Source organism: Mobula hypostoma, unplaced genomic scaffold, assembly GCF_963921235.1.
Source record: "Mobula hypostoma unplaced genomic scaffold, sMobHyp1.1 scaffold_53, whole genome shotgun sequence".
Taxonomy (NCBI): Eukaryota; Metazoa; Chordata; class Chondrichthyes; order Myliobatiformes; family Myliobatidae; genus Mobula; species Mobula hypostoma.
This window is the reverse complement of record NW_026948211.1, coordinates 1-15,572: the sequence shown is the minus strand read 5'-3', so window position 1 is coordinate 15,572 and position 15,572 is coordinate 1. Positions and strand designations below refer to the sequence as shown.

The 15,572-nt window shown below is 47.8% G+C and overlaps 1 protein-coding gene across 1 annotated transcript; it reads right to left on the bottom strand.

Moving 5' to 3' along the window:
* Positions 1–4,684: 4,684 nt before the first annotated feature.
* LOC134341866 (NACHT, LRR and PYD domains-containing protein 3-like) lies at positions 4,685–9,871 on the bottom strand. Its single transcript, XM_063039806.1, has 6 exons — positions 8,102–9,871; positions 6,911–6,997; positions 6,587–6,757; positions 6,261–6,431; positions 5,938–6,105; positions 4,685–5,774 (listed from the first exon to the last, which is right to left on the bottom strand). The coding sequence occupies exons 1-6, from the start codon at positions 9,790–9,792 to the stop codon at positions 5,687–5,689; spliced, it is 2,376 nt and encodes a 791-aa protein (XP_062895876.1). The 5' UTR covers positions 9,793–9,871; the 3' UTR covers positions 4,685–5,686.
* Positions 9,872–15,572: the final 5,701 nt, after the last annotated feature.

The following is a 15,572-nucleotide window of genomic DNA, read 5'->3' as shown; positions in this document are numbered from 1 at the left end:
TCTTCCTGTGCAGAGGGTATGAATAACGAGGGATTGGAGATAAGTAGGAGAAATGGGGGGGGGGAGATGAAAAAAGGGTGGGAAGTGACGGAAGATAGCAAGAGAGCAGAGGGGTAGAGAGAGAAAAGAGGACAGAGAGTAGAAAGGGAAAAAAGGGTGGTGAGTGGATAGGGTGGGGGAGAGAGAGGAGGGGGAAGATATGGAGAGAGAAGAGGGGATAGAGAGGGGAAGAGGAGAGTGGAAGACAGAGGATGAGGGAGTGGGTAATGGATGACGCAGATGCGATGATGGTTTTATTCGTCTTGTCTCCTTTCCTCACCTTCTCTCTCTCCCCTCTCCTCCACAATCCGATCCCTCCCTCCCCTACTCTGCAGAGGATGGTGGTGATACACGCTAACCAGCCCGCACCGCCAGACCTCGCCTCCATCTTCTCCAGCGAGCCGGCGCCCACCCCAGCCTCTGACGGGCCTCAGTGACGTCACGTTCCCCGCTCCACGGGGCAGCCCGAAGGATTCGGGCCGAGCGGCCTGAGGCGGGGTCGAAAAAGAGAGAATTCGAGGCGGGATTTTGGAGATGGGGGTGTAGGGTTAGCCTCATCTCGTAGCCACATTCTTCCACGTGGGTACCCCCAGTCCCAGCTCCCTTCTTCCGAGTCGCCCTCTCCCACCCTCGCGATCCTGTCACTCCTGAAACACTCCGTTCTCTGTACCCTCGCTCTCCTCTCTATCACCCCCCATCTCAACCTGGCTGCGGCAATTTTGTGATGGTTACCATTGACAACCGCTCTCAGCATCGCCGAATGAGTCGCACCTTTTTGCTCACCGTCCGTCTACTGTTTTTTTTGTCAATCTCAACTCCCCATCCCTCCTCTCATTTCCCTCGCTACCCGCTCTCACAATTTTCCAGTATACCGTCTGCCGATAGCCATATTGTGACAGGGTGTGACCCTCCCTCCCACTCACCATCTTGTCACCCACTTTCCCAATCAATCACCCACAAACCCCTTCGCTTCCTCCCCTCGCTTTCCTCTCCGCACCACCTCGATGTTCTGCCCCTTATGTTGTCTGCCATTTTGCGATATCAATTTTCTCCTCTCCTCATCGCCCCCTCTCTCTCTGTTACACACTGAGTCACTCCCCCACACTCGGCATCCTATTCCTCCCACCCTGACCCATCAGCGCCCTCCATCCCGTCCCGTTACATCCTCTCCCTTCCCATCCCGTCACTTCCCTTCCCTCCCCGACCCATCACTCCCCCTCCCTTCCTGTCCTTTCACTCCTCCTCACTCCGTCTCTACCTTCTCCATGTCGGCCACCAGTTTGTGACAGGAACTCTCTCCTCCCCTTTTCGTCCCCTATTGAGTCAGTGACTTCGCCACAGTCACCGTCTCATCAGCCCACTCCTCATCCCGTCACTCCTCTTCCTCCCAAACCCCTCACCCTTCCTCCCAAACCCCTCACCCCTCCTCCCCAAAACCCACATGTATATGTGTATGTGTGAATATCTGAGATACATACATTAGTTTATTCAATGACAACATTATTAGAATTAAAACATATTTACAACATCCAAGACTATATAAAACACAAATTAAAATACTGTTATTACAACCAATAACACACTCGATCCCGGGATTGTATCCACGGGCACCGCATGTTCCTTCGCCATAGATTCTGTGAGCGACAGTGGCCATTGTAAGTCAGTGTCTCACTCCATCCCCGGCGGCCACATTAACCAAGGATTCGCCCATTTTAAATCAGCGCGTCCCTCCCTCTCTTGTGCTCACTTCTACCAAAGCCGTCACTCCCTCCCCAGCAGACATTTCCAGTGAAGCGTCGGCCATTTGAAGTCAACGTGTCCTTCACTCCTTCTCTGCCGCTCACTTTAACCAAGGCGTCGCTCCCTCCTTGGTCCCGTTTCAACCCGGCCGAACGGGGTCTCCTTCACTCACCACATCTCCCCCTTTTTCTCAACAACATTAACGATGGTGACGGCCGTTTTCAATCGGCGTCTCACCCCCTCCCTTCCCGGCGCTCACTTTAAACAAGGTATCACTGACCCTAAACTGCCCCGTCAGACAGTTTAAGCGAAGCAGCGGCCATTTTATGTCAGATCGTCACTCTCTCCCAGTAGATCATTTTACATCGACCCATTACCCCCTCTCTCTTCTCAATGTGTCACTGTCTCCATTTCGGCCATTTTACCCGGTGCGTCTCTCCCTCCCTGTTGGCCATTTGAATTCTGTCCATCACTCTCTCCCTGTCGGCCATTGTAACACAGAAATCAGGACTATTTCAGGTCGGGCCGCTACTCCCTCTGACTTGTCAGTGTGTTACTCCCCTCCTGGCGTCCATTTACTCTCAGAGCATCCCTCCCTCCCTGGAGACCATTTTCAATGTGCGGGTCACTCCCTCCCTGGTGATAATTTTATATTCTGGCTTTAATCTACAATCCTATTTTTAACTCCCCCCCCCCCCCCAGCCCAGTGATAATTTTCAATCGATGCGTCATCCCCACCCTGTCGGTCATTTTAACTCTGCCTGTCACTCCCACTCTCTTGTCAGTGTATCACTCCCTCCCTGCCAGCTATGAGAAACAAGGTGACCACGGACATCTCAATTCCGCCCATCGCCCCCTCCCTGGGGCCCATTGTCACTCAGACCGTCACTTTCTCCCCGGAGACCTTTTTCAGTCAACCTTTCACTCCCTCCCCGGTGACCATTCTGAATCCTTCTGTCGTTCCCTCCCTAGTCACCATTTTCAATCAGGAGCCCCTCGCCGGACAGACACTCTCGACCACCCTCCCCTCGATTGCGTGGACTGTTTATCACAAATAATAAATATATCGCAAACAATAGAGACCGGCCCGACATCCTCATCTCCGGATCCTGTGAGTTATTACTCCAAGTGTCGAGGAGAGAGGAGGATACAGACACCAGGAAACGTGTGCGGTAATAATCCCGGTGTTGATACAGAGACCCGACACCGTGCGCGGTAAAACTCTCGGTGTGGAGACAGAGATCGGGAACCGTGCCTGGCAAAATTCCCAGTGTGGGATATGGAGACCGGGAACTTTTGCCTGTGTAACTTCCTCTGTGCTATGTGGACACCGGGAACCGGGCGCAATGTATCTCCTGGCGTGGGAACACGGAAACCATAAACTTCTCTCAGCCCTCACCCCCACCCACACCATTGTCAGGAAATCTGATCATATCCACCGCCTCCGCCAGAATTCAGAACATCATCAGTTTTACGAAGTCGTCAGCATCCACACGGCCCTCGGCTTTCCTTGTAACTAATAAACCCATCGGCGACCACGTCAAATTGCCTAAACGCAACCCTGAGTTCTGTCAAACAGGAACTTCGGGCATCCCCGCCAATTTCCAGGATCCCAATCCTGTTGGAAATGAACTGGAAGGGGTTCCATTGGGAGGCTGATGGTGATAGTGAACGGGAACGGGTGGGGTCTATTGGGAGTGAATGGGAAAGGGTGGGGTCTATTGGGAGTGAATGGGAAAGGGTGGGGTCTATTGGTAGTGAATAGGAAAGGGTGGGGTCTATTGGTAGTGAATGGGAAAGGGTGGGGTCTATTGGGAGTGAATGGGAAAGGGTGGGGTCTATTGGTAGTGAATAGGAAAGGGTGGGGTCTATTGGTAGTGAATGGGAAAGGGGGGTCTATTGGGAGTGAATGGGAAAGGGGGGGTCTATTGAGGGTGCGGATGGTGGGAGTGAATGGGAAAGAGTGGCATTTGATTGGAATCGCGGGTGGGTTGGCGTCCTGTGAGGAGTGCGGATCTTGGGAGAGAACGGGAAGGGGTGGAGTCCTGTTTTGCAAAATTATCCTCATCTTCGATTTCATCCTGGGCTACTTCTCGAACCTAGAAGTCAAATGTGATTGTTATCTGCTGTGGTTATGATTCCCATCTGTACTCCACTGCTAGTTTGCACTCACTCCCACCCTCTCCTGGTCTGTGCACACTGTATCCCTCCCCATCTCTGTGACCACTGCTACATATATTCATCTCGTGTTTGTGTGTGTGTGTGTGTGTGTCTGTGGTTCTCTGTATCGTTCCAAGGTGAACACAATGAGAGTCTCTCCCCTAATCTGTTTCAACCAGAGAACTCATTTGATATATCTCACACTACAGACTTTTTTCCCGTGTCTGTCCCCAGGAGTGTGTGATGGGACGGAGTGGAGGGACCTTCACTTTGTGTCTGACTCCGGCAGTGTGTGATGGGACAGTGAGGAGGGAGTTTCACACTGTGTCTGACCCCAGGAATGGGTGATGAGACGGTGTGCGGGGAGCTTCACTCTGCGTCTGACCCTGGGAGTCTGTGATGGGACGGTGTGGAGGGAGCTTCACTCCGTGTTTAACGCCGGTATTCCATCCCCCATCCCTCTCGTACTCGGGACCTCAGTGGACTCACATCTGTTATTAACCATTTGCGGTGTGGAATCAAGTCGATTTTAATTGTCTGCGAGGGGCAGGAGGGGGTCAGTTTGCAGGAAGGGGGTTGAGTGGAGATGAGATCCTGGGCACCCAGACTCTGCCAGTCCGACCTCCCTCAGCCTGTAGCTGAGACGCTACTGTGTCAGTGTGAGGAGCTCCGACCCACTGTTGCAGAGCACAGGGTGCATAGGGCAGCAAAACCTCAAATAAAACTCAAATCCGACACCAAGACAGAAAGTTGCAGTTGTTTATTGATTTCATCATGACAAATGTAAATTAAACAATGTGTGAGCTGCTGACGTGCGGGAATAAATAAAGGACGCCCGACTCACTCACAGACACACACAATTAACAACGAGTGACCGGTTGAATAATCAGTCCCGTTCCTCACCACCACTCTGCATCCGAGAGTCGATGGTTATGAAATCACAATTCAGGGCAGTGTCTTGTGCAGGAGCATGTGTGGTTAAGTGCCTTGCTCAAGGACACAACACGTTGCCTCTGCTGAGGCTCGAACTCGCGACTTTCAGATCACTAGTCCAATGCCTTAACCCTTGGCCACGCGCCAACATGTGTCCCTGATCGCTGCATTTGTCAAGTTAACACCATTATATCAGCCAGACTGCCGAATGCACCGTCCTCAGCAAAGGGAGCAAAAGGATTCTCTCCCGGGATAATCCCACCCCGGGACACCGGTGTCCCAGGCTGAAACCCGCCATCCTCAGGATCTTCCTGTCTCTGGAATTCCCCGGGGTCTCACGTGGGGAAGACTCGAACCCACACTTCCGGCGGCAGCAGTGTCGCTGGATAACAGGCGGAAATACGTCACTGCGGGACCGCTTCCGTTGTCAAAGTGCGCGAGACGGGAGCCAGTTCCTTTAGAACCATTGAGAATTAAATCTGCTGTGCGGCCGTTAAAGGGGAGGCTGGGGAATCGGGCAAAGTGTCCCCTCCCGCGGGCGGGGATGTTCACACATTCATGCACAAAATAATCTGCAGATGCTGGGGTCAAAGCAACACTCACAACACGCTGGAGGAACTCAGCATGTCGGGCAGGATCCATGGAAAAGATCAACGTCCCTCAATGCCCAGCTCCAGGGTCTTCACCGAATATCAGTAATTTAGTCTGTCGATGTGACCATGTAAACTCATTCCCCGATAGTTTTCTTTTCCACGGATGCTACCCAACCTGCTGAGTTCCTCCACGTGTTGTGAGTGTTCACACATTCAGATGTTCACACGGTCACTGTCAGTCCGGGCCTGGGTTCCTGCAGAGATCTCAGTTCCTTCTTCCCGGTCCAACTGAACCGATTCATTTCCAGCCTGAAACAGATGGAGGAATAAAGATGAAATAAACAGATTACACAACAGTGTCAGTAACAGGGGACTGGGGTTAATGTTTTAACAACATCACAGACAAATATCACCAGAAAACCCGCGGGTCCGCTGATATTTCATCAGATTGAACATTAACACAAACACTCACCGGATCCGTTTCAGACTTGGGAGGGTCAGTATGAGGCGGCGGAGAGCGGGGACAGATCGGTCTGTCAGCGAGTTTGATCCCAGGTTCAGCTCCGTCAGTGATGGGTTTGTACTGACAGCGGAGACGAGATCCTCGACACCAGAATCTGTGAGACCGACACGGTACAGCCTGGAGATGAGAGAGAGTGAGGGTGAAGGACACAGAGAGACAGGAGACGGTACAAATCCCCAGTGTTTATCAGTAACACAATTACTGATCACATTAATGTTCAGTATCAGACACCCAGTGACTGTAAATACCATTTCTCACAGTCTGGAACTCACCACAATATCTGTATTTTACACTGCCGGTTCCTCAGAGCCGCAGACACTAGTTTCACTCCTGAATCTCCCAGTTTATTGCCACCCAGGTCCAGCTCCGTCAGTGATGTGTTTGTACTGAGAGCGGAGACAAGATCCTCGGCACCAGAATCTGTGAGACCGACATCCCTCAGCCTGGAAATGACAGAGAGTGAGGGTGAAGGACACAGAGAGACAGGAAGAGGTAGAAATCCCCAGTGTTTATCAGCAACACAGTTACTGATCACATTAATGTTCAGTGTCAGACACCCAGTCACTGTAAACACAATCTCCCACAGTCTGGTACTTACTCGAGTTTCTGTATTTTACACTCCGGGTTCCCCAGAGCCGCAGACACCAGTTTCACTCCTGAATCTCCCAGTTTATTACCACTCAGGTCCAGCTCCGTCAGTGATGGGTTTGTACTGAGAGCGGAGATGAGATCCTCGACACTAGAATCTGTGAGACCGACATTGTCCAGCCTGGAGATGAGAGAGAGTGAGGGTGAAGGACACAGAGAGACAGGAGACTACAAATCCCCAGTGTTTATCAGTAACACAATTACTGATCACATTAATGTTCAGTGTCAGACACGCAGTGACTGTAAACACAAATTCCCACAGTCTGGTACTTACCACAGTTTCTGTATTTTACACTCCGGGTTCCTCAGAGCTGCAGACACCAGTTGCACTTCTGAATCTCCCAGTTTATTCTCTCCAAGGCTAAACACAAACAGACAAATTGATGAACAAAGTGATTCAAACCGTGGGTCTGAGGGAATTTCTCTCACTCGGATATTTCTGGAAACATTAAACCCTTCAGTAAATCACTGACCAGAGTTCCCATCACTGTCAATGTCCCTCACTGTCCAGCTCCAGGGTATTCACCGAATGTCAGTAATTTAGTCTGTCGGTGTGACCCTGTAAACTCCACATATTTGGTCTCATTCCATGATAGTTAGAAAAGTGTTACTGACATGAGGGCATCTGAGGTGGCAGGGATGAAAGTTGGAAGGAAGTCCCACAGTGAGGAAGAGTTGTGAACGGGAAAGTGTCGACGGGAGATGCTGTAAGGAATCTCAGCCAAGTAAAAGGGATAGGACGACAGAACCTGCAGGAGGAAGGGGAATGGTGAAGAGAGAAGCTGAAGAAAGAAAGGGTGATGAGGAAGAGAGATCCCCTAGGAGGAAGGGAATAGAGATCCCACTGGATGGAGGGGTGATGGGGAAGAGATATTCCACAGGAGGACAGGGAATGAGGATGAGAGGTCGCACAGGAGGATTCCGAGGAGAAACGGTAACCCTACAAGACGAGGGGATGCAGAAATAGATTGTACAGGAGGGGTGGTTCTGACCAGAGGCCCAGAGGAAATGCGCCCATGGTGTTTGGGTGTCTGATATTGAGCAGGGGAGGACAATCTCACAATAGTATTTCTCTCCCTCTCACTGGGACAGTCCGCTGACCCTCTCTTGTCCCTCACCACAAAGACGATGTGAAGCTTTGACCCACCTGCTAAAGTCAGTGACCGTCTGGGTGTCAATAACAGTGAGAACGAACATTGTCACAGCCAGCGAGAAATACGACCATTCCTGTGATTTATTACCAACAAAGTAATGGCCGTTGTCCAGTGATCTGATGAAATTTCCAACATCTGTTCACAAGGAGCTACAGAACCCTCCGGTAATTGGGGAATTACTGACTGATCCCCTGGGAATTTGTCACAATTCTTCACAATTTGATTTACTACAGTCGTACCCAAATTCCTTATAATTGAAACAACACAATAGAACAGTTTCACAACTCAGAGTGAGAGATAAATCAAGTTACCTCAACTCCTGGCACTTGTGCAGCCCGGGTCCCAGCCGCTGGATTCCTTCACACTGAATGTGGCAGCTCTCTAGGTTCAGGTGTTTTATTGTATCACAGAGTCCGATGACATGAGACAGGACCGTGCAGTCAATCGGCGTCAGTGTCATTCCACTGAATGAAAGAGATCCCAGTGTGGCCTGAGCCAGCCCACGATTCTGAGACTCAAACAGGTAGTGCAATGTGTTCAGAAAGCTCCTTTTACCAGCTTCACTCTCTGTGTTTCCACTCTGGCGTTTAACCTCCTCCTTCACCCAGTCAATCACCCGGCAGGTTGTTTGATGAGGAAATGGGCCCAGAAACTCCTCCAGGCCACGAGCTGTCATTGGGTTGGAGAGACCAGCAACAAAACGGAGAAACACCTCAAATCGCCCATCTGTCGTGTTGTGGGCTTCAGTGAGGAATTTCAGGATATCCCCGGGATGTGGATTCAGGAATTGTGCGATAGCAGCTACAAACTCTTGGATGGTGAGGTGTGGGAATGTGTACACCACGCTCCGGGCAGAATCCTCTCTCTCCAAAAGCTCCATCAGGAACCCGGACAGGAACTGGGAAGGCTGCAGATTGTAGTTGATCAAATCTGCATCTGCAAACACAATCTTCTTCTCGGACACTCCTCTGAAGGCCATCTGTCCAACTCTCAGTAACATATCACGGGGGTTCTCAATCTCACGGCCGTGGTTTTTCAGGATGTTGTAAATATAGTAGGAGTACAGTTGGGTGATGGTCTTGGGAACTCGCTGCGGGTCCCTGACTCTTTGTGTGAAGAAGGGGCCCAGTGCCAGAGCGAGGATCCAGCAGTAGGAGGGGTTGTAGCTCATGGTGTACAAGATCTCGTTCTCCTCCACGTGTTTGAAAACAGCTGCTGCCACCCTCTGATCTTCAAAATACCTGATGAAATATTCTTTCCGTTCCTCACCAACAAATCCCAAGATTTCAGCCCAGAGACTGATCATTGCCTTTTCCAATAAATGTAACGCAGTGGGACGGGTGGTCACCAGCACTGAACACCCTGGGAGCAGCTTGCCCTGGATTAAACTGTACACAATGTCAGACACTTCACACCACCACTCGGGATCTGGGCACTGGTGCTTGGGTTCTGTATCTCTCTGACTGTCAGCAAAATCAATTCTGTGCTTGAATTCATCCAAACCATCGAATATAAACAACAATCCCTCTGGGTTCTTCCAGACCTCTCTCAGGCAATTCCCGAAGTAAGGATACTGATCCAGAATCAGTTCCCTCAGGTTTATTCTGCAGTTAATGGAGTTTAAATCTCGGAATTTGAAACTGAAGACAAACTGGAATTTTTGGTATATTTTCCCTGTGGCCCAGTCATAAACAATCTTTTGAACCATTGTTGTTTTCCCGATCCCCGGGACTCCGGCCACTGCTGCCGAACATCCCGAATTTGATCGTGTGAAGAATCTTTTCATGTTGTCCCAAAAACTATGCGAGTAACTATTCTGAAACAGCTGAGCAATCCCAATTTTCTCCAGCTCTCTGCGGAGATGTTTCTCTTTCCACTCCTCGTGGTCTCTGCCTCTTGCCAGCAGCTCATGTTCCACCAGTCTCCGATCTCGAATAGTAGAAATGATCGTGAGCTCAGCGTATCGATCAACCAGCTGGAAAACCTTCACCTTCTCCCTCATCAGGATCGTGTTGACTCTCAGTGTTTCACTTTGTACCCGCAGAGTCTCCTTGTGTTTCTGTTGAACATCTGAGGACAGACAGAAATAGGTTGTCAAAGCCTCATCTGATGAACAAGGAACACTCGCGTCTTTCCCCTAATCAAAAAACAACTTGCTAAAGACTTTGTTTGGGTGATATTAAGAGCTCAGAGACAGAGTGTCTGAAAATGGATGATGGCAGAGAAACATTTCTAATCTGATTCAGATTCGCTGTTAAAGGCTCCGCTCTCCCCTCTGTTCGCAGTTTGCAGGTTCCCCGGTGTCTTTTATTCTCTGAGGAGCTGGTACATGAACACAGGCAATACACCCTCACCACACCTCTACAGTCTCCTCTGCTCCGAGGAGCTGGTACATGAACTCGGGCAATACATCCCTCACCAGACCTCTACAGTCTCCTCTGCTCCGAGGAGCTGGTACATGAACTCGGGCAATAAACCCTCACCAGACCTCTACAGTCTCCTCTGCTCCGAGGAGCTGGTACATGAACTCGGGCAATACATCCCACCACACCTCTACAGTCTCCTCTGCTCCGAGGAGCTGGTACATGAACTCGGGCAATAAACCCTCACCAGACCTCTACAGTCTCCTCTGCTCCGAGGAGCTGGTACATGAACTCGGGCAATAAACCCTCACCACACCTCTACAGTCTCCTCTGCTCCGAGGAGCTGGTACATGAACTCGGGCAATACATCCCACCACATTCACAATATCCTGAAAAGAGAGGGTGAGCAACCAGAAGTCATGGCACATATTGGTAACAACGATATTGGAGAAAAAAAGGGAGGATATCTGGAAAACAAAACATAGGGAGATAGGAAAGAAACTGAGAAGCTGGAATTCAAACATAGTAATCTCGGGATTACTGTCTGTTTCCACGACAGTGAAGATAGGAATAGAATGAGGTGGCAGATAAATAGCTGAATAATTGCAGCGGGGTCAGGGATTCAGGTTTTTGGATAATTGGGACAACCTCTGGGACAGGCGTGCCCTGTACAAAATGGACGGGTTGCATGAATCCGAGGGGGTCCAATATTCCTGCGGGCAGATTTACTGGAGCTGTTGGCCGTGTTTTACACTAATATGGCAGGGGGATGGGAACCAGTTTGACAGAGCTGAGGATGAGCCAGCAGGTTGACAAGTAGATGATGGGTGTAACATGAATGTCAGGAAGGACAAGCTCATGACTGGGTTCAAATGCAGACGGAGCAAAGTGTTGAATTGTAGCACAGAGGCAAAATTGAAAGAGCCCAGCTACAAACTGAAAGTGTTGTATTTAAATATGCATAGCATTCGGCACAAGGTGGACGAACTCTTGGTGCAATTATATACTGGTCGGCATGATGTTGTGGGCTTCACTGAGTCATGGCTGAATGAAGGCCGCATTTGGGAGCTTAACATCAAAGGACATTCTTTGTATCAAACGGATAGGCAGGACGACATAGGCAGTGGTGTGGTTCTATTGGTTCACGTTGGAATTACATCTTTAGAAAGAGGTCACATGGGGTCAGAAAATGTAGAATCTTTGTGGGTGGAGATAAGAAATCACGAGGGAAAAAAAATCATATTTTGACCTCCAAATAGAAGCCACGATTGCAAAGGGAGCTTTCATGCAAAGGGGCATGTAATAAGGCTAATGACACCATTGCAATGGGGTCTTAAATATTGAAGGGGAATAGGAAAATCAAGCAGACTTAAAGTGTTGGATCGCAAGCAAGGGAATTTATTGAATGCCTATGAGATGGCTTTGTAGAGTAGCTTGTGCTTGAGACTACTTGGTGAAAGGCCAGCTTAGATTGGGTGTTGTGCAGTAACCCATATCTTATTAGGGAGCTTATTGTAAAGGAACCTTTAGAAAACAGTAATCATAATATGATTGAATTCATACTGCAATTTGAGAGGGAGAAGCATAACTTATATGTATCAGTATCACAATTGAATAAAACAAATTATAGAGGCATTAGAGAGGACCTTGCACCGGAGGACTAGAGAGGATACTAGTGGGAATGACGGCAGAGCAGAGATGACTGAAGTTTCTGGGAATAGTTCACAAGGCGCAGGACAGATGTGACCCACAGAGGAAGAAGTTCTCAAATGGCAGGGGTAAGCAACTGTGGCTGACAAAGGAAGTTGAGAACTGCATAAAAGCCAAGGAAGGGGCAAAAAGCTAGCAAAAGTGAGTGGAAAGTTGGATGAATGGAAAACTTTTAAAATCCAACACAAGGCAACAAAACAAGCTATAAGAGGGAAAAGATGAAACACGAGGGCAGCACAGCCAATAGTATAAAGCAGGATAATAAACACTTTTTTCAATATTATAAACAGTAAAAGGGAGGTGAGAGTTGATATTGGACCACTGGGAAATCATGTTTGTGAGATAGTAATGGGGGACAAAGATTGACGGATATATCTAATTGGTACTGTGCATATGTCTTCACCGTGGAAGATGCTAGCAGTGTGCAGTGGTCCGCGAGTGACGGGCAGTAGGAATGAGTGCCATTACTATTACAAAAGAGAAAGTGTCAGGCATACTGAAAAGTTTTAAGGTGAATAAGTCACCTGGGCCAGGTTGACTACATCCCAAAGTCTTGAGAGTGGTTGCCTGAGAGATAACGGTTGCATTGGTCATGATCTTTCAAGAATCACTGGATGGTTGGGAAAACTGGAAAATTGTAAATGTGACTCTGGCTCCAAGAGGAGAAGCACACACAAGAAAAGAAATTTTCCATCAGTTACCCTGACATCGTAGTTTCCTGGGAGTTGTTGAAATAATTGTCACTTCCATGACCTTCCTTCACAGTTTGCATTTATTTCCATCATTCCCAACATCTCTTCCTAGCCAGCAGCAACTTTCTTACAAAAATTTCCAGGACATTTGACATTGCTCTGGCTGCCACACAGCAGATTAATCATCAGCTACTTTTTTATAATCGTGATCATTGCAACTGTATTTGAAAAGTTAGTATTAAGATAGAAAGATTCCTTTGGCACACACTGATAGACAGGTTCCCTGCTGCTGTTGATTATTATGCAACAAGTACTGAAGTTGTTCCTACATCAGTGAGGAGATGTTGAGGACTTGTTTCCATATTTGCAATTCTAACACATTGTGTTTTTGCAGCATTAGTTTATGCTTTGCATTTTAAATTTTAAGGTTGGCTCTGATAGATTAATGCAGCCCAACTTTATTGTTTTGCCATTAGCCTTGATTCTGTAGGTTTTTCGTGATTTCATGTATTTATATATTATTTATATGGAAAAATACAGGATAGGATTTGGCCTTTGAGCCGCGCCACACACCTGTTTAACATTTTTATGAGGGGATAATTTTAATCCACCAGTTAATATTGTTGACTGGTATGTCTGTAAATGTGGGAGCAAACCCATTCACACACTGGAAGAAAGGTATAAGTTGGTTTAAAGAGGGATCCTCAGCTGGACACCAAACTTGAGTGGCCTAAATTGTAATAATATCAGCACTAACCAGTATGCTATGAAGCCTCTGTAGCACAATTTATTCCAGCTCAACATCACCAAATGTATAGCACTAGAAATTGAGTGCCTTAGCTCCATCGAGACCTTGTCTGTAAAATAGCCGTAGCGTCCTTCATTCCTTTGTGTCCTTTTTAGTAGACATTTGAAGATTAACTTCTACCTTCTTTGAGGTCCTCTGATTCTTGCTCCCCCTGCACAAAATGACTTGTTCAAACTTCTTATTGGTTTAAACTCTAAATTTTTAGTTCTTTTGGATGAATGGGAAATTGTTCAGAAAGCCCCAGAATTATAGCAGACCCTATTTTTGTTCAAAGACTGTTTATCACAAATATCATTTCCCACTTGCCTTACGCCATGATAGTATTATTTGGTTTACCTCACAACCTCATTGAGCTCCTTGTTGTATTGTTGAGAGTCCTCCACTCTGACATTGTACCGAGTGATCTAAGTACTTTGTCCAGTGCAAACAAAATTGTGTAAGTTGATTTATGATGCATCCACATAGCTCCATCCTCACATCTAATGACCAGCTGTAAAAAACCCTCAATTTCTTCCTTTGTGTGCTTTTGTTGCCCTGTCTTGGAATGTTTTGGAAACTTGGTGCTGAGGTTGACTGTTTATGTGGAAGTGGACTTGTGTACCTGTTGGTAGTTCTCCACCCAGGAGCTTTGCATGTATCTTCTGTATATGTACAGGTAAATTGAAAGATGTAATTGAGCTTGAGGAGGTTGCAGAAAATCTTCAAAGGTGCCTGGACAGGAGGGGTTGAGTTTAGAGGAGAGATTGGAAAGACTGGGGCAGTCTTCCCTGGAGTGAAGGAGGCCAAGGACTGAGACACTTATAAAATTATGAGAGGCCATAGAAATGATCGAAAGTCATAATGTTTCCCAGGGTAAGGGCATCTAAACAGAAAGGAGAGGGGAAATTGTAAAGGGGATGTTGAGTGACAAGTTTTTCCATACTGGGTAGTGAGTTTATGGAATGAGCTGACAGGTAGTAATCCGTTAAGTCTTGCGAAGACCATGGATCTGCACCTGGAAAGTCTTCATTTTGAGGGCGCAGGCCTGGGCAAGGTTGTATGGAAGACCAGCAGTTGCCCATGCTGCAAGTCTCCTCTCTCCACGACACCAACGTTGTCCAAGGGAAGGGCATTAGGACCATACAGCTTGGCACCGGTGTCATGGCAGAGCCAATGTGTGATTAAGTGACATGTTTGAAAACAGTCACATTGCCTGGCTGACTTGAGCTCACAACCTTTAAGTTTCGCTAGTCCAATGCCTGGGCCCCACTTGGCCACGTGCCCACACCACAGGTAATAATGGAATAGGTAAAACTTAATGTTTAAAATATACTTGGTAGGTTACGTGGATAAGAAAGATTTTAAAATGATATCAGCCAAATACAGGAAAATGGAATTAATGTGGATAGGCACCCAAGTTGGCATGTGCACATTGGGCTGAATGGCCTGTTTCAGTAACTCTATGACTGACTTAAGCCCATCGCCATTCTTTGCATGTCAGAGAGGAGCCACAGATTCCACAAAATTCATGCAGCCTTTTTTTTCTCTAACTGTGACTGAGCACTAGTCCTGGTCATGATCTATTTTTATACCCTTTAAGATTCCTTCAAAACTTAACATAATTATCACCCTACAACACACATTCCAGCATCTGCAGATTTCCTCGCGTTTGCATAATTATCACCCTGGTACTTTTCCGTCCCTTGGTTGTCCCAGCTGTGCTCCTTTATCTCTAACCTTCAGCCCAGACACATAATTTAGGAAAACAAAGACAACAGTGTTTTAAGGAGGATCTTAATGATATGCATTCAAAATAGAGACAAAATATTGGTCAGTAAGAGGGAAAACAGGCTGTTACCACATTGCAACTTGACACCATTTTGTCCTCCAGCTCCCATTTTATTTCAGCAAGGAGGAATCACAATGAACTCTTTCCTTACACCCCTAATGGGATATAGGCCACTGGCATCAACTGGTCAGAGTCCTCTGTCCTGGACCACTTTTTGAAGTTGTCCCCAGGTATAGTCCATCTTCTTGGTGTTTCCTTCCTCTCCCAGGATTGAGGTCTTTGGAGTCCTGTTGGCATTTTTGTAACACTGGGTTTTTAACGGGACGGGATTGCTAACTCCGTGTCCAAACCCCCCTCCTTTTGCAGCTGGGCTTGAGAGCATCCATGGCAGAGCTGTAACTCTTGAAGCTGTTATTATGGTGGTTGTCTCTCGTATCTGAC

Coding starts and splice junctions, on each gene's coding strand:
- LOC134341866 (XM_063039806.1), bottom strand. CDS start 9,792: ATGAGGGAGAAGGTGAAGGTTTTCCAGCTGGTTGATCGATACGCTGAG. Junction 6,998..8,101: donor CACAAGTGCCAGGAGTTGAG/GTAACTTGATTT, acceptor GTTTGTGTTTAG/CCTTGGAGAGAATAAACTGG. Junction 6,106..6,260: donor TGTAAAATACAGATATTGTG/GTGAGTTCCAGA, acceptor TCTCATCTCCAG/GCTGTACCGTGTCGGTCTCA.